The 25,310-nt window shown below is 40.0% G+C and overlaps 1 protein-coding gene across 1 annotated transcript in view; it reads left to right on the top strand.

Annotated features, from left to right (window-relative positions):
- zcchc7 (zinc finger, CCHC domain containing 7) overlaps nucleotides 1-25,310 on the top strand; it is a 328,093-nt gene that overhangs the window by 223,646 nt on the left and 79,137 nt on the right. The window contains exons 6-7 of the mRNA XM_038804545.1: nucleotides 5,320-5,490; nucleotides 8,296-8,331. Of these exons, the coding sequence (XP_038660473.1) occupies nucleotides 5,320-5,490; nucleotides 8,296-8,331 (207 nt within the window). The remainder of the gene's footprint in view (nucleotides 1-5,319; nucleotides 5,491-8,295; nucleotides 8,332-25,310) is intronic.

The following is a 25,310-nucleotide window of genomic DNA, read 5'->3' as shown; positions in this document are numbered from 1 at the left end:
ATGGCAACTAGTAACTTAAAAAGGGGGTATGGTTTCTGCATGGATTCTCTCTGCAGTCCCTGTCAAGATTTCTTGCACTGAGTCCATTCTGTAGGATCCTCCATCAGAAGACTGACCTGAAAAATCAGATAAGTGTGTATTCTTTTTGTCTGATTAGGGTTAGAAATAAGGATTCTGACTTTGAACAAAACATTTGGGCAGTCTCGGTGATGGCACTGATCTGAGTTGGAAACACATGCGGATTCAAAAAATAGCATCAAGATTGCAAACAGCTAATGGTTGAAAGTGATGGACAGTGAACAAAATTTGCGTTAGGGACAAATGACAGTGGCTTTAGTCTTCCTGATATTTTTTTTAAAATTTATTGAGGCATTTATACCTCTCAAACAGAAGCATATCAAAAAGCAAGCAGCGTAGTCGATGAATGGCTGCCATCTCCGGGCAAACCCCTCCACAGATGCTCTCGAGGCGAATTTAATCTTTTCCAGCCTGAGGAATTTTGCGAGGTCGCTCACCCAAACCCCCGGTTTTGACGGCCCCGAGTCCCGCCACTTCAATAAGATCCGTCTCCGGGCTACCAGCGAGGCAAAGGCCAAGACGTCAGCCTCTCGCCCCCTGGACTCCCGGGTCTTTTGACACTCCAAAGATTGCCACTTCTGGACTTGGGACCACCTTCACCCTCAACACTTCAGACATAACGTCAGCAAACCCCTGCCAGAATGCCTCCAGCTTTGGACAGGCCCAAAACATGTGGCCATGATTCACGGGCCCACCCACGCACAGCCCACACCTATCCTCCACCCCTTCAAAAAGCCTACTCATCCTGGCCACCGTCATATGTGCCCTGTGGACCACTTTGAATTGAATACCTTCCTGATATTTAGTTAGAGGAAATTTCCGCCGATCTAATTTTGGATGTTGAGAAAGCAATTTAACAAATCTGAGATAGTTGAGGCTTCCAGCGAGGTGGATGTGAGATAGAACTTAGTGTTGTCAGCATATGTGTGGAATCTGATATTGTATTTTTGGATGATACAACTAAGGGATGAAAAATATAAAGGGGCCTGGGAATATATCCCCAGGGAACACCAAAAGCAACAGAACAATAGTGGGAAGAGAACATTGCAATCAATTCTCTGGCTACAATTAGATGTATAGGAATGGAGCCAAGTTAGGACGGTTCTTGGTTGACAGAAGAAAGGCATTGGAGGAGGAGGATGGTTGGTCAGCAGTATTGTAAACTATACAGGACAAGGGATATGTGAAGAGATCAGTTATCAAGTCATAAAATGTCATTTATGACTTTAACAAGCACTGTTGCAGTACTATGGGTGGGTTAGAAACTTGATTAGAGGGATTTTAACAGGGAGATGTGTGAAAGATGAGCGCAGATTTGGGAAGTGATAACGCATTCAAACTTTTTGGAAAATAAAGGGAAGTTGGAAATGAGGTGGTAGTTTGCAGGTATTAAGGTTCAAGGGTATTTTTTTTGAGGAGGGAGGGGATGACAGTAGATTTGAAAGAATGGTGGGAGACTGTACCTGAGGCAATTTGAAAGTGCAGCAATAAATTACTGGAGGAAGAGTTTTTCTCCAGGATGGAGAAAGAAAGAAGTGTTCTTAGAATATGCTGGACTGCTGGGAGTGAATTGGAACAACCAATCGTGGACCTAAACAAAGGGCAGATGAGGATTTCAGCAGCTGATGAAGCAGAAGTGGAGTTGGGCAATGTTTTCATGGTGAAAATAGGCAATTTTGAGTGATGGCATGGATATGTGGTTGGAAATTCATCTCTGGGCGTCATATAACACCAAAGTCTCGAACAGTCTGGCTTGGCCTCAGCCAGCTGACGGGGAGAGAGATGGTGTTAATGACAAGGAAACAGAATTTGGACTGAAACAACGGCTGGAGTCTTCCCAATATTTAATTGGAGAAATGTTCTGTTTATCAATACTGGATGCCAGACATAGTTTAGCAACAATGAAGGAGTTGTAACGGTGGTAATGAAGTGATAACTGTGAAAACTGGTACCTGTGAAAACTGGTACTGTTTTTCGGAGGATGTCACCGAGGGGTAGCACATATGAGGAATAAGAGCGGGCCAATGATAAATGCTTGGGAGACTCCAGAAATACCGGCGAGGGAGTGAGAAAAGAATTTGTTGCAGGTGATTCTCTAGCTATGATTAGAGAAATAAGAATGGAATTCGACGACTGCAGTCCTACCCATTTGGACGATGGTGAGGAGGTGTTGGAGGAGGATAGTGTGATTAAATGTGTCAAAGGTTGCACGTAGAATGTCACTTATGACTTTGAGAAGCATTTTGGTACTGTGATAGTGGCAGAAACTATGATTGGAGGGATTAAAACTTGGAATTCTAAGAAAAGTGGGCATGGATTTGGGATACAGTAACACGTTCAAAGTCTTTGGGGAGGAAAGGGAGGTTGGAGCTGGGCAGTAGTTTGCATGGGGAAAGGGGTCAAGGGTTGTATCTTTTGAGGAGACGAATGATGACAGCAAATTTAAAGGAGCAAGGGACAGGACTTGAAGAGAGGGAAGCATTAATAATATGAGCACATAAAGGAAGTTGGGTGGTCAGCCAGTTAATGGAAGTAGAGTTGAGGGAACAGGAGGTGGATCGTGGACAAAATCAGAGACAAGGAGTAGGAGTAACTTAGAGAGAAATGCAATTTTAGGGTTCGCGTGGAAGTGGAGGTTGGGGGTGGACATCGTGTGGGCCATCTTTAGAGGACATTTGGTGTGATGGTTTGATGGGCTTAGGGAAGAGAGTAAAATGACAGAGGAAGCTGATTCGTCTCGGTCTTACTAACAAAAATGTCCAGGAAATCCTTGCATTTGTTGGAGGTCAGGATGGAGAAGACAGGGGAGAGCGATCTAAGAAAACTACAGCGAAAAGAACCTGGGGATTCTGTTTGCATTCCAGGATGATCCTAGAGCAGGACTCAGTAGTGTTTTATTTGCTCAAGCTAGATCTGAGGCAAATTACAGTAGATAGATTTATTTCAGAAAATAATATTTTGGAATATAATGCAAGACTAATTTGATACCTGAAGTGTAACATGCTTGGGAGTAAAAAGGTGACTTTGACCCCTGGTCCACAAAGCTTTCAACCACTGGGGTTTTCCTAATGCCACTTCTGGATCAATTGTAGACTAATTGATCGCAACTGATTGCTACAAGTAGTCAGCAAGCCCCATCATTGTATGTGTACCAAGATGGTAGGAGGCAGAATAGGTAAACCTTGGTCTTGTTTGTCTAGCAATTCCTATTGTCCTATTAAAGCAATTTTATTGTTCCAGAACATGATGGATGAGGCCACTGGTTGGGTAACTGGTGGATCAAGAATGTTTGTATATTTCATACACCTACCCTGCCATTTATTTATTAACTTCTCATGGGCAAATACAGTAATTCCCAAACACAACTGAGTTACAGTATCCTTTCTTCTGCTTGCTCATTTGAAAGATTTTCTTGTTTTTTCTTTCTTTATTACCAGTTCTCCAAATCCACTATTTATCTCCTTCTATTTCCCTTTCATATCTGTTTTGACTAAGTCTCACCTAGTCCCCTCTCCATTATTGTTCTATTATTTCTCTATCCTTTTATTTGGTTAAGGAACTAGGTCATGGGGCATAAATTCATGAGGTTCCAGATGTTCCAGCAATTTGGAAGTATTCCAAAGATTGTTTTCCAAGCCATCTTGATTTGAGGCAGCCTAGTTCACATCTGTATAAATTACATTTGTAAAGTAGATCCATTGAGTTATGACCCCAATATTTACTTGCAATGAGGAAGATTGGTAAGAATTTCTTACAGGTCCTGCTAAATTTAATAGCAGGACGTCTTTGAAATTGTTTGAAAAGGTTTCTCGCCAGACTGTCGTCGCGCTGGAAAGCAGCCAGGGAGCAGATGTCAGGCAAGTCTGGCATCGCAGGTTAGCTGGATATCACGAGCAGAGAGAATCAGACCTTGTGGGGGTGATATGCACAACACAAAGAGGAATAAGGACGTCGAAGAGGTTAGAGTAGAGAGGGGTGAAGTCAACATCACCCTGGGATTTGAACATCATGGGGTGAATCTGACATCATAGGGGTCAGTTGATCACGTCGAAATTGGTTTGTTGGGCCTGGGGAAAACACTGCTCCTCCCCCGACCCACAAGAAGCTCAATAAAGGCACTTACCTTATGAAAATGGAAGCACACAGATTCCTTAAAAATTGTTAATACTCAACCCTGCCTTCTGAGAGCAGGTTAATCACCTGCCACCACTTCTATTTGAAAGTTTTACCATTGCATCTGCCCCCAACGTACTTGTCCTTGGGAGTTACTATTTCCAACTCATCCAACTGTCACAACAAATTGAATAGGTTTATCAACATGGATGGTGTGTAAATCCACATAACGGTGGTTTCTGTACCAGCGTGTTTGACGAAGTGGACTTTTTTGCCTGTTTATTTTCTTCCAACTTTTATGAATATACAAAAATTATTTGACAAGAACAGCTTGTTCCTTATGGTTGTTTTTCACTTCTTCCTGGAGTTTTATTTACTGATGTTGCTCATGTGTGTTTCTATACATTTTCAGTTTTAAGAAAAGCTGGCTGATCCAGGTGGCTCAGTTTTTCCTCTGATGTTTAGTTCAATATACTTTGCATAGTTTGAATTGTCTTCCAATTAATTGTACCCCTTTTAGTGACTCATTTTTGATTTTGAACTGGTTTTCTTTTCAAGATCAATTGCATATGCACCATTGGACCGATTTCATCTGATTTTCAATTCAATATATTTTTCCTGGTACTATAGTGTATGTTATTATAGAATGGCATATCCTTTGACTAACTATGAGCAACAATATGGGAGATACGTCAGTTTCATAATATATTATATCTGTCATGGGGTATTATGAGATAACCATGCCGATCAACAGCAGAGCTTAATCCTACCAATTGAAAGTTTGTCTGAACCCAAAACGTGCACAGTACTGTTGAAATGGCGAGCATCCATGTCAGACTACCAAAAAAGCATTAAAGGAACCTGTATTTTAAAATTAAACCCAACAAGTTCACAACATTTTATTTAGGTTTATATATTTTTAAATTATAATTACGATGTCACAATGCCTATAGATTTTCTTTTACTCTCCTATCATGCTTGAATTTTCATGAACAGTCCCTAAGTAATTGGAACAAAAGCTACAGGAAACTAATGCTGAATGGCAGTTCTCTCCCTATTATATCTGTTGCAGGGCAATATTCCATAATCTGCAGTTTGTTAAAAATGTTAAATGCTCTTTCGTTGCAGAAATTGCCAGCCTGTTGTTTGTGCGGGGTTAGAGGTCACTTTCAGAGATGCTGCCCGGAGAGATATTGTACAAACTGCAACATGCCTGGGCACTGGTTTCAGAACTGTATTGAAAGGGCATGTTGGAAAAAACAGTGTCATCGCTGTCAGATGACTGGGCACTATGCTGATGTGAGTATTCTATTCATTAGAAAAACAAAGAATGTCAATGACATGACTGCTATTTAAAATGAGGAGAGCAAATACACTTGTGAACTCCCAAAATGCTTTCACTGAGGAATTGGTTTGCATATATTCCTTTGTGTTTATAGCTGTACTTCTTTTGTTTTGTAATTGCAATATAAAATGCATGGTTACATTGAAATTTATTCTTTCACATTGATACATTTAAAAAAAACATAAACACTGGTCACATCTCACCACATTTTTAAGGATATTTAGATTTTATGGGTATGGATTGATTAGATGTGTGACTGCACTGAAGTGTAAAACAAATTCACTGTTTCCCATAAAGCAACTTCCAGAGGGCTTGACCTTGCTGTGTTGAGCTGACTTGCAGCATGGACCAGGGCATCCTTAACAAAAACAAAGCTGACAAAACACCAGAGATTGCAGTAAAAATAGAAATGTAAGTTGTCTACAGTGATTGTAGTTCTGGTACCAGGCCACAGATCAGTTAGTGCTGCAAGACTTTTTCTGAGTGGAACGGATATAGCAGCAGGGTCCCAAGTCTCCTGGGCAAGCCGCTCACTCATTAGGACCTGCCATTACCAGTACCAATGTTATGCATGTATGTGACGTGCATTCTGTTATTGTATGCTCTACTTGTCAGTGTGCAGTTTCCTGACACTCACTTATGTCACTCTTTATTCAGAAAGGAAGAAGCTTTTGATAATTTGACAAGACAAGCTCTTAAACGATCTAGGTCATGGCCTTCACTGTCTGTGATTGTGAACATATTTTCTGAAAGCCCTGTCAGTCATCACAGCTACATTTTCTCCCAGAGACCTCCTGGCAGAGTAGGATTTTTGTTAATTTACCCATTTGTGGTTGCATATACATGCAGTGTATGAGTATGTATATGCATTTTGGGATTTTTTTCTGCAAGTCACTAAACAGTCGGTTAAGATTTCCTGTGTTCTGTTCCCAACAGGATTTTGTATAAAGGTCCTCTAGTACAAGAGAGACAACTGTCTAAGGATGGCTGAAAGAAGGAAAGGCCGTTTAGTGGTGTTTTGTGTTTGCTCATTGTTGTGGAAATATGAGAACTGGTGGCAAGGGCCCTGTCTATTGAGCACTCAAGTCTCTGTCAGCTGTCGGGGCCTGTTAAAAATTGAGTGTTTTATTTTCTTTGATGTTCGCATTTGAGAATAGGGAAGTAGGAATTAAACAACAGATGCACAAAGCTATATTTTAATTTTCAAACTGTAATTTACACCTGATAAATTATACAGAGAATAGGCATGAGCAGAGGCAGCAATGTGACTATTGAAAATGAATATTCTGTGTTTAAAAACATTGGAAGCTGTGAAATGTACACTTCCTGCCAAAGTTACAGATATAAGTATTTTGTCCACAGAATAAAAATAGAAAATAAAAATAAGATAAGCACAATGAAGTCTAACTTTTTGGAAAGTAACATTAAAATATAAGGGCAAATCAACAAATCTGTTCCAATTTCTTGAGCATATAAAGAAGTATTCTGAGTAAAGAGCAGACAAATGCATCACTTGCAACATCCCAACTATGATGTTCACATGTCACTCTACAGGAACTCTCAGCAAGAGAAAGTAAATTGATCGATTTTCCAAAATATACGGTTAGCAACAATTTCAGCACACAATTTGGTAACACGTAAGTGTTCATGAATGATGAGCCAGAGGGCATTTTAATCTCGGTATCTTCTAAAAGTTGACCAGCAACAACGTACACTTTTGTATAAGTATTGTGCAAGCTAAACCATTACATGCCATGTGTACCGTATTTGCTGTGATGTTCTTTTTGCAAGGATTTTATCTTCTGGGCTTCACTTACGAAAAAGGAAATAATTATTTTCTGCATATTTAAAAAAAAGTGTTATAAATTTGGGTGATTGTAGTTCAAGTGTAGTAAATTGAAGATTTTCTTTATTTATATTTAAAATCCTAATTACTTCATCACTAAATAGGAACATTTATGTTTAAAATTCTAATTATTTAATCCAGAGGATGCCAGTAGTAAAAATGGAGGGGCAATCAAACTCCATTTCATTTGCTGCTAATGAGAGAACGGTACAATTTTGACATGTTTCTCTATTCATTTTTAATTTCTACTTTATTTTTCTAAAGGAAAATTAGACCAGTATGTAAAAAATAATTTTTTTAATTTCGAGGGTTGTCAATTTTTTTTCGAAAGCTTGTGCTCTGATCCATTTGACTACGGTGGAAAAATCTCTTACTGCCTTATTTTTTCCGTCAAGCAACTTCTCTAAAGAGGGAGGTAGTCACATTGGTTTGAAAATAGAGACACAAAAGAGAAAGTTTTATTACGCAAGAAATCAAATAAAACTTTCTATTTTGAACTTTCTGAATAGTGTCTCAAATTGGTTTTTTGTTATTTGAGAAGGTTACTGCTTGTTAACTGTGAATCTTTCCTGGGGTCTACTTTGTCAAGTTCAGTTTCTATGATATGAAGTTGACAAGTAACAGTTTTGCTGTCTGTCCAGTTTCAAACACTGCACTGAATGTTTTAAAGCACTTGTATTAATTTCAAATCAATTACCTTAGATTCTTTATTTCTGATGCCATCTGAAATGCTATTAAAACTGTTGACCAAACTAGGAAAGTTTACATTTCTAAAGCTTTAATGAAATTCATTCCAGTCCAACCCTTTTTTCAAACAAAGATCAGCGGCTGTTTATTAGACCAAAACATCCATCCTGTTAAGCTGGTGTATCACTTGCCTCGAGTTGATGGTGTTTCTTTCCCTTTCTTACAGGCTTGTCCTGAAATATGGAGACAGTACCATTTAACGGTAAAAATATTTTTTTACTAAAACTTCATTTTAATCTTACTGAAGCAAAATTTGTCTAGCACAGTCTATTTTTAATATATTATCACAGTTAAATCAGTAATTTTATTTTTATATTCTATGACTTGGTATATGAATGCTGGTGTAGCTTCAATGGTGTGTCAAAGAATGACGTTATATCAGTAGAGCAACAATTACTATATCATGTTACTCATTTTTAAACACTCTGCCCGAAAGAAGATTTGCAGTGTTCAGGTAGAATCCATTGAATAAAATGGACATTTGTCAACACTGCTGATTGCATAACTAGGAAGCACATATACCTGTTACAAATAGATGGGATTCTGTGCCTTCTGTGATTGCATTCATTTTTTATGTTGTTTAGAAAGACCGAATAGTTCTGAGCACAATCACCTTTGTCTTTGTGCAGTTCATTCCATTCAGAATATTCAAGGAGAACTCAATTTCCTCCTTTGACTGTGCGGCCATGTTAGATTACACACCTCATGCGATACTCCTGCTTTTCTCACATTTATGCAAGAATATTTTAAGTTGTGTGGTCCACATTTGAGTTCATTCTGATTGCCATGCTAAAAATTTAAAGGAAATATGGAAAACCTTCCAGTGGATTTATGTAATGGTTGTGTTCAATTTTAGAGCCTATATCCTCCAGTAACTGGCTGGTTTGATTGTTGGAGCTGCTAGATTTGGCAAGCGGCTGATGTCAGGCCTTTGTCAAATGCACAATATCCCAAAATGAAGAAAACGCTTTAAAGAAGTTGCTTAGCAAAATCATCAGTGTCTTCGATTAAGGCAGCCAAATCCTTTTAAAATATTGAATTATCTCTCAAGTTCATGCATCGTTTGAAGTAATTATTTTTATTCCTAAATTAAGCATACTTTCTTTAATAATTGTGATCATTAAAATTTTTGGTACATGTAACAAAAATGTTATTTCAACTATGCAGAATGAACACTAGCCTCAAAGTAGCATGACACTTTTAAAATTTTAATTCCAATACAGGTCTTCTGAATCGTGCCATTAGAACTAAGTTATGAGATTAATTACAATAAAGCACAGCTCATACCAAAAATCTTAGATCAGTAAAATCCGATGCAAGATTTAACTTATGTTTAACTGTGACATTAACCCATAAATATAAAGCGATACACCTTTTATTATTTTTGTATCTTAATTCGCATCTTTTTTTAAAGCATACCCCCAGTTACTATTTTTTTGATTTATTTTTAATGAAGAGCAATTTGTTAAACTTTAATGTGCATGAAGAGTCAATATGAATAATGAATTGCATACCTTTTGTTGGCAGTGCCAAAGTATGAGCCATTATTACATCCTCTACATGTCGAAACAATGTTATACTCAATGTCACAATATCGTGAAACTCAACTATCAGATGCATTTGCATACCCCTACCAGAAAGAAAATGTGTATTAAAGTAACACCAAAACAATACTTGAAGGTTTGAAATTGGTTTGATTCTTCTTGGTGACTGGACCTGTCACTGCAGTTTCTGTGATCCATGTACCCCAGGATATGTCAGCAGTATTACAACAGTAGGTAAAAAGGACCTCAAATAAGCCCCCCAGACTTACTTAAAAAATAGCAATTTCCATGAATAGTGTGTAAATAAAAATAAAATTGAGAGCCTGCAGTATATTAGATAAAAAAAGGGAATGGCATGGTTACGCTGTCATAATACTCCTACAGGACATGTTTACATTAGTGTCACTTTCTAAAAAGGCAGTGTCTGAATTAACATTCAGAGGGGCTGGAGGACTCGCACAGCTTCTGATAAATTTGTTTTTCCATCAGATTTTCTGTAATTGTATATTCTGAAAAAATAGATTTTTTTTTGTAGAATTCAGAATTACAAATCACATGAACAAGCCCATAATGCTAAGCACTACAAAAATGAAAAGAGCTGATTTTTGGATATGGTGCAAAAACGTTAATGACCTTCAAAGGGCGACATCAATTTGTTTTTTTCCCCTTTGTTAAGCCACAGGAATGCAGCTTATATATATGAATGTTCTAAATGAATATTTTAATCTTCAAACAAGATTAAAACAAATGAAAATATTTTCATATTTTCCAATACACGATTCATTAACATTTGATATTAAATACAATAAATGTATGTTTCTGCGTTCAATATGGAACAGCTACCTTTCTTTAAGTTAAGCACTCAGCCAGAAAAATCATTCAACTGTTTATTTTGAAACATCACCTGAGGTACCAGTAATTGTATGATAATATGCATTAAGATTCCTTATTTGTTCATGAACCATGTTCTGATTTGCACCAAACAAGCAGTATATAGTTATGATTCCATGCAGGTAAGGGCTGTATATTGTTCAAATTTTTGAGAGCACGCTGTGTTCACTGCTGTCCTACCTCCAGCAAATTATCACAAAGGAACAGAAGACAAATATAATTAGAACTTCAGTAAAAGTTAAAATATCTATATGGTGAATGCAGGTTAGCCTATTGCAGTGTAGACCCAAATTCTAACTTGTGTGGCAGGTCATTCTGTGAAGTATTATGGTTTGCATGAGAAACGCACACCAGTGAATTCCGATTTTGGAAATACATTCTCTGTAACAGAAATCCTCATGACCATGCATTCACAGCAGAAGCACCATGCCCCCTAATGTAAATTGTATAGACTTTCGCCTGTGAGATGCAGTCTCATATAGGTGGTACCTTACATTTATATTATACAAATTTTACGTGCTATGCATCTGAACGAAAATGATGCATTAATAGGAATACTTAAGTGCATATGGGAGCAGGCCATTGAACCATCAAGCCTGATCTGGCATTCAGTTGGGGCATTGGTGTTCTGTACCTCAACCCCATTTACCTGCCCGTCTTCCATATCTCTTTTTACCTTTATCGAATGAATAAATATCAATTTCAGTCATGAAAATTTCAATTGACTCAGCATCTTCAACATTTTGGGGAAAGATTTACAGATTTCCACTATGCTTTGTAAAAGTGCTTCCTGATTTCACTGTTAGCTGATCTAATGTTGATTGTAAGATTGTGACTCTCCCCCCCCCCCCCCCCTTCTCCATTACCCTATCAGGGGAAATAATTTCTTTTCATCTAGTCTATCATTATCATTTTAAATATTCCAATTAGATCACCTCTCAACCTGCTATACTCACAGGAATATGAGCCATGTTTATACAACCTGTCCTTGTAACTTAAGTGAAAGAAAGTGTTGTATTTTTGTAGCACCTTTCATAACCTCAGGGTATTCCAAAGTGTTTTACAGCCAATGTAGTACTTTTGAACTGCAGTCACTGTGGCAAGAAAGGAAAAGCAGCCGCCAATTTGCACACAGCAAGCTCCCACGAACAGCAATGTGATAATGACCAGATAATCTGTTTTTTGATGTTGATTAAAGAATAAATATTGGCCAGTATACCAGGCATAACTCCCTGCGTTTCTTTGAAATATTGCTCGGGGATCTTTTACATCCACCTCAGGGAGCAGATGTGCCCTCAGTTTAACATCACATCCAAAACGCACCGCATTCAGCAATGCAGCATTTCTCGCATGCTGCACTGTAATGTCAGCTTAAAATGTGCTCAAGGGCTGAATTTTACGAGGTATCAGATTTCACCCCTGCCCCCAGCTAAAAACCCAAAAACCATTGCATAAATATAATCGGTGTTTTCCACTCTCCGTGCCCGCTCCTCTCCCCACCCTCAACCCAATGCCTGCAAGTCCCTCCTTCACTGCGCACTCTCCTCAGCCCCCACATCACACGTTATTGGAACACCCCCACCCAAATGGGGCTCCCACGAGTGCCCACCCCTGGGACTACCATCCTGTTTTTTCCACTTCTCCGGGGGCCATACTTACATTTGTGCCCTTGGAGGAATCCCCTTGACTGAATCCTGTATTTAAAAGCTGTGATGTCACGTCGATAAGGTATTAATATTTAATGAAGGAGGATCACGAGGCGGGGGCAGGCCTTAATAATAACATTCATGATAATCCTTTAAAATGAGGTTCCTGCCCTTTGTCGGCTTGAACTTCGTGACATCGTCGGTGAATCGTGGGGAAAATTGGGAAATGCAATTTCTAGAGAAAAGGCCTGTACAATTGTAGCAAGACTTCTTTATTCTTGTACTTCAATTCCTTTGCAACGAAGGCTAATGTGCCAATTGCCTTCATAGTTGCTTGTTGTACTTGCATGCTAACTTTGGGCTGGATTCTTCGACCGCGCCCCCCGCAAGGTCATCATGGGCGGGACGCGGACCATGTACAGGCCCATTGACCTTGGGCAGGGATTTTCGGTTGTCGAGCGAGCGCGGCCGGAGAATCCTGCCCTTTATGTTCTTTTTATGAGTGCACCCAGCTCCCTCTGAACATGAGTGTGTTTACTATTTTCACGCCTTTTAAAGATATTCTGCTATTCTCTTTTTTAGATCAAAGTGAATAACTTCACACTTCCCCTCATTTTACTCCATTTTCCACCTTTATGTCCACCTCATAGTTTATATTCCTACCTAGCTTTGTATCATCGGCAATTTTAGATACTTCACCCTCTGGGCGGGATTTACCGATCAACCTACATTGGGTTTTCGGTGGCGGAGGCGGCCTGCCAGCAGGATTTATTGTCAACGGGATTAGACTAGTAATCCAGAGGCCCAGGGTAAAACTCTTGGGATCCAGGTTCAAAACCCACCATGGCATATGGTGAAAATTGAATTCAATAAAAAGTTTGGAATTCAAAGTCAATTGTTGGAAAAACCCACTGGTTCACTAATGTCCTTTACGGAAGGCAATCCTTACCTGGTCTGGCCTACATGTGAATCCATATCCACAGCAATGTGGTTGACTCTGAAATGGTTTAGTAAGCTGCTCAGTTCAAGGGCAATTGGGGATGGGCAATAAATGCTGGCACATCCGGCAACACCCACACCCATGAATGAATTTTTTAAAATTTGAAAATCCCTAATTCCCTCAGTCTTTTTATCCCCTCGGTTACTCTTTATTTCTGGTATTTAACGTGTGTCTTCTACTATGAAGACAGCCAAAACAGATTTGTTCAATTTCCTTCCTTTCCTTCCATTTCTTCGTTCCCCATGATAATTTCTCCTTTTGCCATTAAGGCATTTGCTTCTGCTACTCTCTTCCATTTATATACTTGTAAAGGCTCTTACGATCTGTTTTTATATCCCTTGCTAATTTATGCTCACATTCAATATTTTCCCTTTTCATCATCCTTTTTTGGTGGCCCTTTGGTTTCTAAAACACTTCCAACTATCAGGCTTACTCCTTTTCTTTGCCACATTACTATCCTGAACTTCCGTTGTAAGCCAAAGATTATTTTTTCTTGCTGAGTTCTTAGTTTTAATAGTATTATTTTATTAATAATGGAACATTTTACATTGCATCTTTAAATATTTTCCACTGTTCATTTATCACCATATCTTTCGGCCTATTTACCCAATTCATCATAAGCCACTCTTCCCTCCCATTCCGATGTAATTTGCTTTGTTCAAGTTGAAGATTTTTAAATTGGGATTGAAGTTTGTCATTTTTAAATTTAATATGGGATTCAATGTATTATGATCACTTATTCCCAGTGGATCTTTTACTATGAGATTGGTATTCAGCCCTACCTCAATATACTATACTCATGTTCTATGAGATTTAGGAGGGATGTCCAAGGTAGGTTCTTTACTCAGAGAGTGGTTAGAATGGACTGCCTGCTGTGATAGTGGAGTCGGACACTTTAGAAACTTTCAAGCAGTTATTGGATAGGCACATGGAGCACAACAGCATGACAGGGAGTGGGATAGCTTGATCTTGGTTTCGGACAAAGCTCGGGACAACATCGAGGGCCAAAGGGCTTGTTCTGTGCTGTTCTAAATCTATGTTCTATGTTCTAAATCTAAAACAGCTTTATTGGTAATTGATTCCACAACATATTATTCCAGCAAACTGTCTCAAAAGCATTCGACAAACTGCCAAACCATCTTTGTCAATTTCATTGGTCCAGTTTGTATGAAGATTAAAATCCCTCACACCCCTACAATTATTACATTCACTTTGTTACAAGCTTCACTGATTCCTTGCTTAATGCTTTGTCCAGTAGTATAACTACTACAGTATTAAGGGGGCAACACGGCGGCACAGTTGCCTCACGGTGCCGAGGTCCCAGGTTCGATCCCAGCTCTGGGTCACTGTCCGTGTGGAGTTTGCACATTCTCCCCGTGTTTGCGTGGGTTTCGACCCAAAACCCAAAAGATGTGCAAAGTAGGTGGATTGAACATGCTAAATTGCTCCTTAATTGGAAAAAAATTAATTGGATACACTAAGTTTTTAAAAAATAATTTAAAAAATAACTACTATTCAGGGACATATTAACTAACCTCACCAATGTTTTTTGACCCTTGTTATCCCTAATCTCCACCAGGTGAATTCTACTTCCTGAGTCATGATCCTGTCTCACAGATATCTTTGTGGTATCCTTTACTATCAGAGGTATTGCTCCTTGATTTCCTTCGTGCCAATTGTAGTCTCACATGCACGGGTGGCCGATAAATGCTGGCCGAGCCAGCGCCACCTGCATCCCATGAATGAATTAAAAAACATTTTTTTAATGAGCTCTTTTCCTCTTTATATATTTACAAAAAGATTTGTTGTTAGCTTTGATGTTGAAGTAAGGGTGTGCAAGTGCTGAGATTATCAGAGCATCAGCTAAATAAAATGTAATTGTCACCACACTCCCAGGGAACCATAGGCTGCTCTTCCCTTTGAGAGCTGACTGATGGTGATTTAACCTGAGGATCACCACACCTCAGGCAAGGGGCAAGGTTGGGAAGGCGGGGCCTTCATGAATACCCTCAGCTGTTACGGGAATTGAATCTGCGCTTTTGGTGTCACTCCACATCACAAACCAGCCGTCCAGCCAACTGAGCTAACTGACCCCCTTCCCCTATCAACTAAGACAAGCTAAGAGTACTTCATTCCTTGTTAAGCAAAAAAATGTAGTTCTCTGTGAAGAGGCTGCAGATATCTACACAAATGAGTGGGTCATAATTAAGATCCACGCTGCCATCTACTGGGGAGAGGATTCCTTGCATTTTGACAGGAATTTCAAGGCTTTGTTGAATTGTAATGTGTTTTATTGTGCCACATTCCAAAATATTCCTTCAGGGGATGAATGTGTTCAGTGACAGTCTTGTCCTTTGTGATTCTATAACAAAAATGAAATGAAAATCACTTATTGTCACAAGTAGGCTTCAAATGAAAAGCCCCTAGTCGCCACATTCCAGCGCCTGTTCGGGGAGGTACGGGAATTGAAACGTGCTGCTGGCCTGCCTTGGTCTGTTTTCAAAGCCAGCGATTTAGCCCTGAGCCAAACCAGCCCCTAAAAGATTGTGTTGACTGTTAGCTAAATATGAAATGATTGGAAAACATAAGAACTGTAATTCTGTTGTGGTCATGTGATATTTAAAAAATATATCTTGAACATTTATTAGGTGACGATTTTGTTTTTGTTTTGAAGGAATTTGTCATTTTTGATATTCTGAATCTTTTTTTATATAGTTTTTGCCTTTCCTACTTAATTTTGAAGGTAGCTTTCATCTTGTATCATAAAGTGAATGTATTTAGTCTACTACAGATTAGACTGAATACAGATGAGCTTCATATCACTCACAAGAAGAGGCCAATAGTTAGAGAGAAGTTACCTTTTTACAGGTCTTGGAGATGGTTTTGTTTCGTCAGCTATGGCTCAGTTGTCACAATCTTGCCTCTGAGTCAGTCCCACTCTCGTACGGTACTGAATGAGTGCTGCACTGAAGGAGCTTCTGTCTTTCAGATGAGACCTTAAACCAAGGCCCAATCTGCTCTCCTGGCTGGATGGACATGATGGCACTATTGCAAAGAGCAGTTCTCGCCATGATTTATTGCTTCATCAGCATCACAGTCAGATTGTCACATGTTATCATGACCATTGCTATTTATGGGAGCTTGCTGTGTGCAAATAGACTGCCATGTTTCCTACATTACAATGACTAAATATCAGGAATATTTCACTAGATGGAAAGCATTTTGACATGTCCTGAGGTCGTGAAAAGTATATATAAAGCACATCTTTTCTCTAATCGCTGTTTGCCAGACCAGAAGAGAGTGCACATTAAATGAATCTGTCCGGATGTCTTTCAACGTGATGTGATAAGGGACCACAAAGTCAATTTTTTTAAACGAGTAGAAAATTAAATTTTTTATTCTTTCTGTGTCCCTCTGTTTCTGTTTATCTTCCTTTTTCTGTTTTCTTATTTCTTTGTATGGCTCATACACTTTCATTGTCTTCATTACCATTCTGGACATCCCACCTCCTGCACGTGACCAGTCTTTTAAAAGCATTTACTCGGAAAGTTGGGAAATGAATTTAGAGTTTGTGAGAGCATGAAGGAGAGCTAATGCCTATTCTGCTGCTGGTCAATGCAAACCAGTAGTGGGCAACCTGAAGTCCATCAGAATTCTGAGTGTAGCCCACGAGACATTTTGTTGACTGTTACCCGCGCGCAGAGTTGCTACATTCCGCTGGTTTCCATCCAAGTAACTTATTTCTTATCATTATAACTGAAGTGGTACACACGTAAAGCAAGGGTACATGAAGTGAAGTGTCACAACATAGACTGTGAGAGTCCTGTGCTACCTCTGCACCCAATCAGTGTAAATATTTATTTTGTTTTTACCACTTGACGTTGATGACAGCTCTAATAATATATGAATAATTTAAGCATTTTCTATAACTTTTTATGAAATATTTGACTTGTATTAAATTTTTTCAATCTTATTCAAGGGTCGTGATTAGTCAACAAGCCTGATTTCAATCTGGCGGCAAACTGAGATGAGGGAGGGCCAGTCATGCGGCCCACTCACTATGCCCATCACTGGCCCAAACACTTGCTTCACTGGAATAAAAAAGAAAAAAAACTGAAAATACTCCAAGTCAAGCAGCATCTATGGAGATAGAAACAAGAGTCATCATTTCAGTTTGATGACCTTGCTTTAGAACTGGGAAAAGTTAGAAATGTCACAGGTTTCAAGCAAGTAAAAGGGAGAGAGTAGAAAAATAAAAAAGAGAGGTATGCTATAGGGCAGAAGGCAGGGAAGATTAAATGGCAACAGAGCGAATTTGCCAACGAATCAGTACCCTTTTCTCCTGTGTAGAAATTGTTGTGACTGTTTGACGTTTGGCATTCTTGTGTTTGTCCTGATGAGTGCAAGACTAAAAGCTTCAACAACACTTCCCTTCTCATCAGCTGTAGACAAATAGGTTGTGGTGAAATGCCAAAGTAAAGGGTAAAAAGACAAGTAATGAAACAAAAGATACATCTAGTGGAAGTGTGAATGGCAGAATGGTGAAAAGCTGCCAGGCAAAATGAAAGGCAAGAGATAAATTAGAGCAAAATTGAAACCTGCAAAGAGAAAGGAAATAAAATGGGAATCGAGATTACAATCTGAAGTTGTTCTACTCCGTACTCGATGTTGAGTCCAGGTATTTCACTCTCCACAGGTACTGCCTTATCTAAGCATCTCCAGCAATTTCTGTTTTTATTTCAGATTTTCAGTATCCACAGTATGTGGGACCCTTCAATAACCTACGTGAAGGAAGTATAGAAAATAATCTCTCTCCCACTTTCTGAAACATATGCAGATGATAGAGAAACAAAGGGTTTCAAGCATGGACTCATGGATGACTGTGGCCAGGAGGAAACAAGTTGTCAAGCTGAGACAGAACTATAGAGGGCTTAGAAACATGGGGTAGTTGGGAAGTGTTGGTCAGGTAGGAAGGGTCGGGCAGGGGTAGAAGCTACTGAGAGCCCTTGGGTGTATGATAATGGGTGTTAAGGATCATCAGCCTGAAACAGCATGGCAACAAATCTCAAATCTGATTGATCTCTGTGAATCCTATAGATGCTAGTCGTCAAGCTGCTTATCATGGGCTAATTGCTTGCCAAGTTTGTTTCTTTTAACTCTTGTTAGTTGCTAGGAGTTATGTCTCAGTGCTATACTTTCCTGTGTACAGCGATTGAAGGACCTCTTCTCAGCTCGCTATCTTTTGCCCCACTGCTTTCAACCATTTGTATTTGAGAACCTGGGATTTGTGAAGTTTGAGTGGCAAACCCACGATCCATTGCTCCTGGACCTGTGTCGGAGCATTATCCACTATGCACGAGACTGTATATTTTTGCATTTTTAACTGGGCTGGTATGTGTTCTGCTTCTGTCTTTTTATGGTCATATTATGTATTGCTTATGGTTGTTGGGATAGCAATCTTGCCTCTTTGTCAGAAAGTTGTGTGTTCAGTTCCCACTGCAGAATCTTGAGCACATAATCCTGGCTGACACCAAAGAGAAAATGCTGGAAAATCTCAGCAGGTCTGGCAGTATCTGTAGGGAGAGAAAAGAGCTAACGTTTTGAGTCCAGATGGCCTTTGTCAAAGCTGCCAGACCTGCTGAGATTTTCCCGAATTTTCTCTTTGGTTTCAGATTCCAGCATCCACAGTAATTTGCTTTAATCCTGGATGACACTCTCCAATGCTGTACCTTCAGAGGTGTCATCTTTTGGAGTCAATTTTAAGCTGAATCTTGTCTATCAACTCAGATCACCATAAAAGTTCTCATGTCACTATTTTGAAGTAAAGCAGTGGAGTCCACAATGTCCCGGCCAATATTTATCCCTCAATCAATATCACTGAAAACAGATTATCTACTCACGATCTCATTACTATTTTAGTGGCCTTGATGTGTGCCAATTGGCTATCACATTTGCGACGGTGATTACACTTCAAAACTACTTCATTGGCTGTAAAGTGCCATAAAAACGAAGAGAATCGATATAAATTTCTTTGTGTTCTCTGCCCGAAGGTTGGTCCAACCCACTGTGCCAGGGCTTCCACCACAGTAAGTGAAAAGAGGCAGATCCTGAATTCACTACAGCCAAAGATCAAGTCCCATGTTGTTGTCAACAATTTGATTCCCACTGGCTGTCCAGGCAACAGCCGTCTGAGGAGTCCAAAGTTGCTGTGACAACCTGCTTGTTGTATCCTGGAGCTATGAATAGTGATGGTGGAGGCATGCGCTGGCCTATGGTGCAGGCTTTCTGATTCATATTTATGTCCCCAGTGATTTTCAGGAAACTAATTGTGGTTGTGAGATTTTAGTGTACCAGTAATAAATTCCTTATTTCATATGCAAGGTATTTCAAGTAATCACAAGCTATTATCTACATGCATTGTACACTGGAAGTCCTTGCTCTAGGGTAAAAATGAAAGCTGCCGTCTTTAACTTCAAGGATATACAGCAAAGGAGAAGAGCACCAACAACTGACTGTGCATGACACACTTCAGTGCTATAGTTTTCAGTGCTATGGTAATTAACAAGGTGACTGTTGGTGACAAGGATCTTGTGCATCCTGCTGCAAACTTCCTGTTTTCAACTGCAGTGATGTTAGGGGAGCACTAATTGGAGCCCAGGCAGATTCTCTTGGGAAGTGAAAATTGGAACTTTTGTTGTTCCTAGACGGCTGTTGTTTATCTATTGCAACTAGCTTGTAATAGAGATAGAGATAGATAGAGAAATACAGCACAGAACAGGCCCTTCGGCCCACGATGTTGCGCCGAACTTTTGTCCTAGGTTAATCATAGAATTTTGGACAATTTATCATGGCCAATCCACCCAACCTGCACATCTTTGGACTGTGGGAGGAAACCGGAGTACCTGGAGGAAACCCACGCAGTCACGGGGAGGATGTGCAGACTCCACACAGACAGTGACTCAAGTCGAAATCGAACTTGGGACCCTGGAGCTGTGAAGCAATTGTGCTATCCACAATGCTACCGTGCTGCCCTTAAGAAGCTAACCTACACTCCATTATTCTACCCTAATCCATGTACCTATCCAATAGCCGCTTGAAGGTCCCTAACTTTTCCGACTCAACTACTACCACAGGCAGTGCATTCCATGCCCCCACTACTCTCTGGGTAAAGAACCTACCTCTGACATCCCCTCTATATCTTCCACCATTTATCTTAAATTTATGTCCCCTTGTAATGGTGTGTTCCACCCGGGGAAAAAGTCTCTGACTGTCTACTCTATCTATTCCCCTGATCATCTTAAAAATGATGTTGGTGAGGGGGCAGCACGGTGGCCTAGTGGTTAGCACAACCGCCTCACGGCGCTGAGGTCCCAGGTTCGATCCCTGATCTGGGTCACTGTCCGTGTGGAGTTTGCACATTCTCCCCGTGTCTGCGTGGGTTTCGCCCCCACAACCCAAAAATGTGCAGAGTTAGGTGGATTGGCCACGCTAAATTGCCCCTTAATTGGAAAAAATAATTGGGTAATCTAAATTTATTTTTTAAAAATGATGTTGGTGAATACCAAGGACCAACAGGGTTGAGTGCCACCTCAGTGAGGGAGGTTGGAAAGGTGCCTGCACACAAGAGTATTTGAATAGCTGACAAATTCTGAATTGATGAGTCTATTATAGTCTGCCTCATAAGTTTAAGATGTTTAGAAATCTTCCCCACTTCCATCGCCCCTCGGTGGGAAAGATTTTTTGGTATGTGAGAAAGAAGGGAATTATGTTTGATCTATGAAAACGAGACGGGATTGTTTGGTCCTATATAAACCACTTCCAATTTTGGAAAATTCTGAAGATCTGAATTTTAACATCGCAGCTGAGATCTGGATTGTACTATATGAAAAAAATATTAAATGCAGGCAACAGTCCATAAGCAGCAGCAATCTCCAAACATAGTTCATGGAAACCGGTTGTTCAACCCAACTAGTCTGTGTTGGTATTTATCCTCTGCACAAGCAATAGTCCTAATTCCATGTGCCTACTTAGTTCTCGTATCCCTTTATTTATTTTTTCAACCATCTACCTAATCTATTTTTAAATGTTGTCTCTGCTTCAATCAGCAACTCCCAAGTACATTCCACAATCTCACAAAATTTCCCTACTTGATGTCCTAAACCTCTTGCATTTCATTTTATATCTATGCTCCCTCGTTCTGACCATTCTCAACCACGGCTGAAAAAAATAGCTCAATAGAAAACTGAAACACAGATGTCTTGTATCACAAGTTATTTAAAAAATACATTGAATACATTGTGTTCACCTGTAGATTCAACATGGCCTCCCATTCCCATTGTGCCATTACCTTCACAAAGCCCCCCTGCATTGGGTTTAGCCTTGTACAATTGGTTATCCATTCTTAAAGCTCTCTTGCCTCACAGGCAGTAAAAGGTATTTTTCTCTTTGCAAAGTCTTTTTATTTCTGGTGTTAGCCATGCAGACACAGAGAGCAGTATTCATTTTGGTAAGTTTTGTACGGTTGTTTTAAATTGTAAAAATGAATTCATGCTACATATAATTTTCATAAATTGGGAAATGACAAATTATTTTCTAACTTAGTTAATAGTGCATTTTGCTGGAGCCAGTTTAGCTGGAGGATTCTAAACAGGCATCGCTTGTGCTCAAGTGGGTGGACACTTCACCCAACCTGGCTGTCTTCCAAACATTTTGGTCCCTATTTAAATATTATGGAGAGAGATGAGCTCAATCGATGCAATTGTGATCAACTTAAAATGAATGTAGACACGTCAATGGGCAAATGTGGGAACTATTTTATAAAGACTTTTTTGAAATAAATAAATCCTGTTAGCAAATTATAAGTGATCATTTAAGTGAAGCTTTGCTTCTCTTTAATTATAGCATATATCGTCAACAGATTCCACGCCATTTTTCAAAGGGCAGGCAGGGGCTTTTCACACTAACTTCATTGCAGTTAATGTAAGCCTACTTGTGACACTAAATAAAGATTATTATTAGTTGGCCAATTCCTCAATCAGCACAACTGAAAGCAAACTATCTGGTCATTCACTTATTTGCTGTTTGTGGAACCTGACTGCATAAATTTGCGACTGTGTTTCACCGAAGAACATTAAGAAATAAGAGGCGATTTTCCTTCTCAAGTCTACTCTATCTCTCAATGACTAAACCTCTGCAGTAACTCCGCTCTACAATCCTATTCCAACTTCCCATGATTCTATCGGTCTTAAATATTTCCTGTAGAACCATAGAAAATCTATGATGCAGAAAGAGGCCGTTCAACTCGTCGTGTCTGCACCAGCTGAAAAAAGAGGGGAAAAACTAGCCGCTCATTTTAATCCCACATTCCAGCACTATGTCCGTAGCCTTGAAGGTTACTGCACTTTAGATGCGGATTCAGGTACCTTTTAAATGATTTGAGAGCTTCAGTCTCAACCACCAACTTAGACAGTGAATTCCAGAAACCCACCACCGTATCCGTATGGGGGGGGGGGGAATAAAGCTTTTCCTCATGTCCCATCTAATCCTTCTGCCAATCACCTTAAATCTATGTCTCCTGCCTAGCCTATCTAGGCCCCCCATAATTTTGAACACCTCAATTAGATCGCATCTTAGCCTTCTCTGTTCTAATCTCATCGACCGATCATCCACGGCTCTATGGCGTGGGTGTCTCTAAAGATTGACAACCTCTGACTGAAGAAATGTCTCCCTTTCTCAGTCCTCAATGCCCAACCCTTTACCCTGAGACCTATGATCCTCAGTTCTAGACTCTCCAGCCAGGGGAAACAGTCTGCCAGCATCTACCCTGTCAAGCCCTCCAGAAATTGTATATGTTTCAATAAGATCACCACTCATTCTTTCAAAATCTAGACAATATAGACCCATTCTCCTCAATTCTTCCTCATAGCACAGCCCTCTCATCCCAGGAATCAATCTAGTTTCACCCCTCAAAGACAAGTATATTCTTCAGTAAGAAGACCAAACTGTACATGCTGCTCCAGATGTAGTCACACCAAAGACTATGTAATTGCTGCCAAGCTTTATTGCTCTTACATAGCAATCCCTTTGCAGTGAAGGCGAACATACCATTTGCTTTCTTAATTGTTACTTACCTGCTTGTTAATTTTAAGAAATTTGTGTACAAGAACACCTAAACATCTGTGAATACCTCTGGGATATCTCAGACATGCCCAGCTAACCTTCCGCTTCCCACATCACCTTTCTGTGCATGTGCAGGCGATGCAACACCTGCACTTTGATCTCCTTCCTTCCAAGTCCAGATACAAAGGCCCAAAATGCTCCTTCAAGGTGCAAAAGCAATATACTTGTACTTTCAATATTCACCGTTCACGATGTGGTCTTCTATACATTCCTCCTCCTTCGGGTACCATGCCCTAAGAGGGTGTTGGACCATGGACTTCCATTGGATTGGACCATGAGAGTGCTTGGCAAAATACTGCATGGATTAGCCATCACCTTCTAGAGTATGGCTGACCAAAACACTCTCCCACTTATAGTGGATCGGAAGGATTTACAGGCTGAGAGTCAACTTGTTTGGCCATGTTATAAATGCACTTTCTGTGACCATCAAGTCCCTGAGTGGGACGCTACCATTGAACAACATACCTCCTCTACTCTACATTAGGGAGACCAAAAGCATATTGGAGGATAGCTTTTCAGAAGCCCTCCGTTCAGTCTGTAACCGTGACTGTCATTTTAATTTTCCACCTTGTTCCCACTCTGACGTTCCCCTTCTCAGCTGCCTGCACTGTTACAATGAAATTCAATGCAAACTCAAGCCACAGCGTCTCATCTTTTGACTGTACCCATCACAGCCTTCTGGACTCACATTGAATTCAGCAATTTTAGATTGTAATTCTGCTCCAAATGTTGTCTTTTTTTTGATTTGCTATTTTCTTCTCGTGTCTTTTTTTTTTGTTTGTGTTTGCTTCCAGACAACAGCTTTCTTGGTTCTGCCACTCACACTTTCTCAAGATGCTCTTTTGTTTCTTCACTTGTCCCACCTCTACTTCCTTTGGCCTTGCACCATCAACTCTTTTGCACATTGTTTGTCTGCACATGCCCACTTTGTTGCATATGCACAGAATCCTATGCTGTCATTTGCAGGAGACACAGTGCAGATTGGAAATCGTTCACCCGGTTTCTGAGCCCCATGACGGACGGGTAGTCAGGGTGCAGCCTCCCCATAGTTTACAGGGATTGGGATGGGGAGGCGCCTGATCCACCTGGGCCTTGTTTCTCCAAGCACAGCACATTTAAGCACCAACAAGCAGGCAGATGATGGGGCACAGGCTTAATTACACACTACCCCATCCACACCATTGACACATTCTGTTATTACATGATGGTTAATTAGAGTAAAGGTGTCTTCCCAAAAGAATGTGGAAGAAAAGGCAAGAAAAATGTTAAGCAATTCAAATAGGATGAAGAAAACCGTGGGCCCCATGAGGGATTCTTCTGCTGGTGCTGTACTATTTGCAAATCTAGGACCTATGACCACTGCGTCCTGCTGCACAGCTGGCAGCCATGGATATAACTGCACAAGCTTGGCACTGACCGAAAATGTAGCTGTCATTTAATCTCTCCTGAGTTCCATTCAGTCACAGACCTGCCTTTTGTTTCTGCTTTTCACCATCCCCCCTTTACACTTGTTTAAAACCTGTTACATTTCCCAACCCCCTCTCCCACAGAGTCATCTGTAACTTGCTTTGCTTTCACAGAGCGTTGACCCTTGTTCTGCCATTGGCACTGCTGCCTTGACTTTATGCCATTATTAGCACCTTTAATAGTCTTTAACACTATCATTAACACACCCTTTGTCTTGTGCCTATGACGCCTTTGCCAATCTCTCCTGAGCTCCCATCTATCCCCGACCTTCTATTCTGCTCCAGCTTCTCCACCCTTTTCTCCAACTATATAACCCGTCTTCAGTTCTGCAAAAGAGCCAAACTCTGTTTCTCTCTCCACAGATGCTGCCAGACCTGCTGAGTTTTTCCAGCGTTTTCTGTTTTTATTTTGGATTTCCAATATCTGCAGTATTTTGCTTTTGTGTTATATCTGT

This window comes from Scyliorhinus canicula, chromosome 8, assembly GCF_902713615.1.
Source record: "Scyliorhinus canicula chromosome 8, sScyCan1.1, whole genome shotgun sequence".
NCBI lineage: Eukaryota > Metazoa > Chordata > Chondrichthyes > Carcharhiniformes > Scyliorhinidae > Scyliorhinus > Scyliorhinus canicula.
This window is presented reverse-complemented; position numbering and strand designations above follow the sequence as displayed.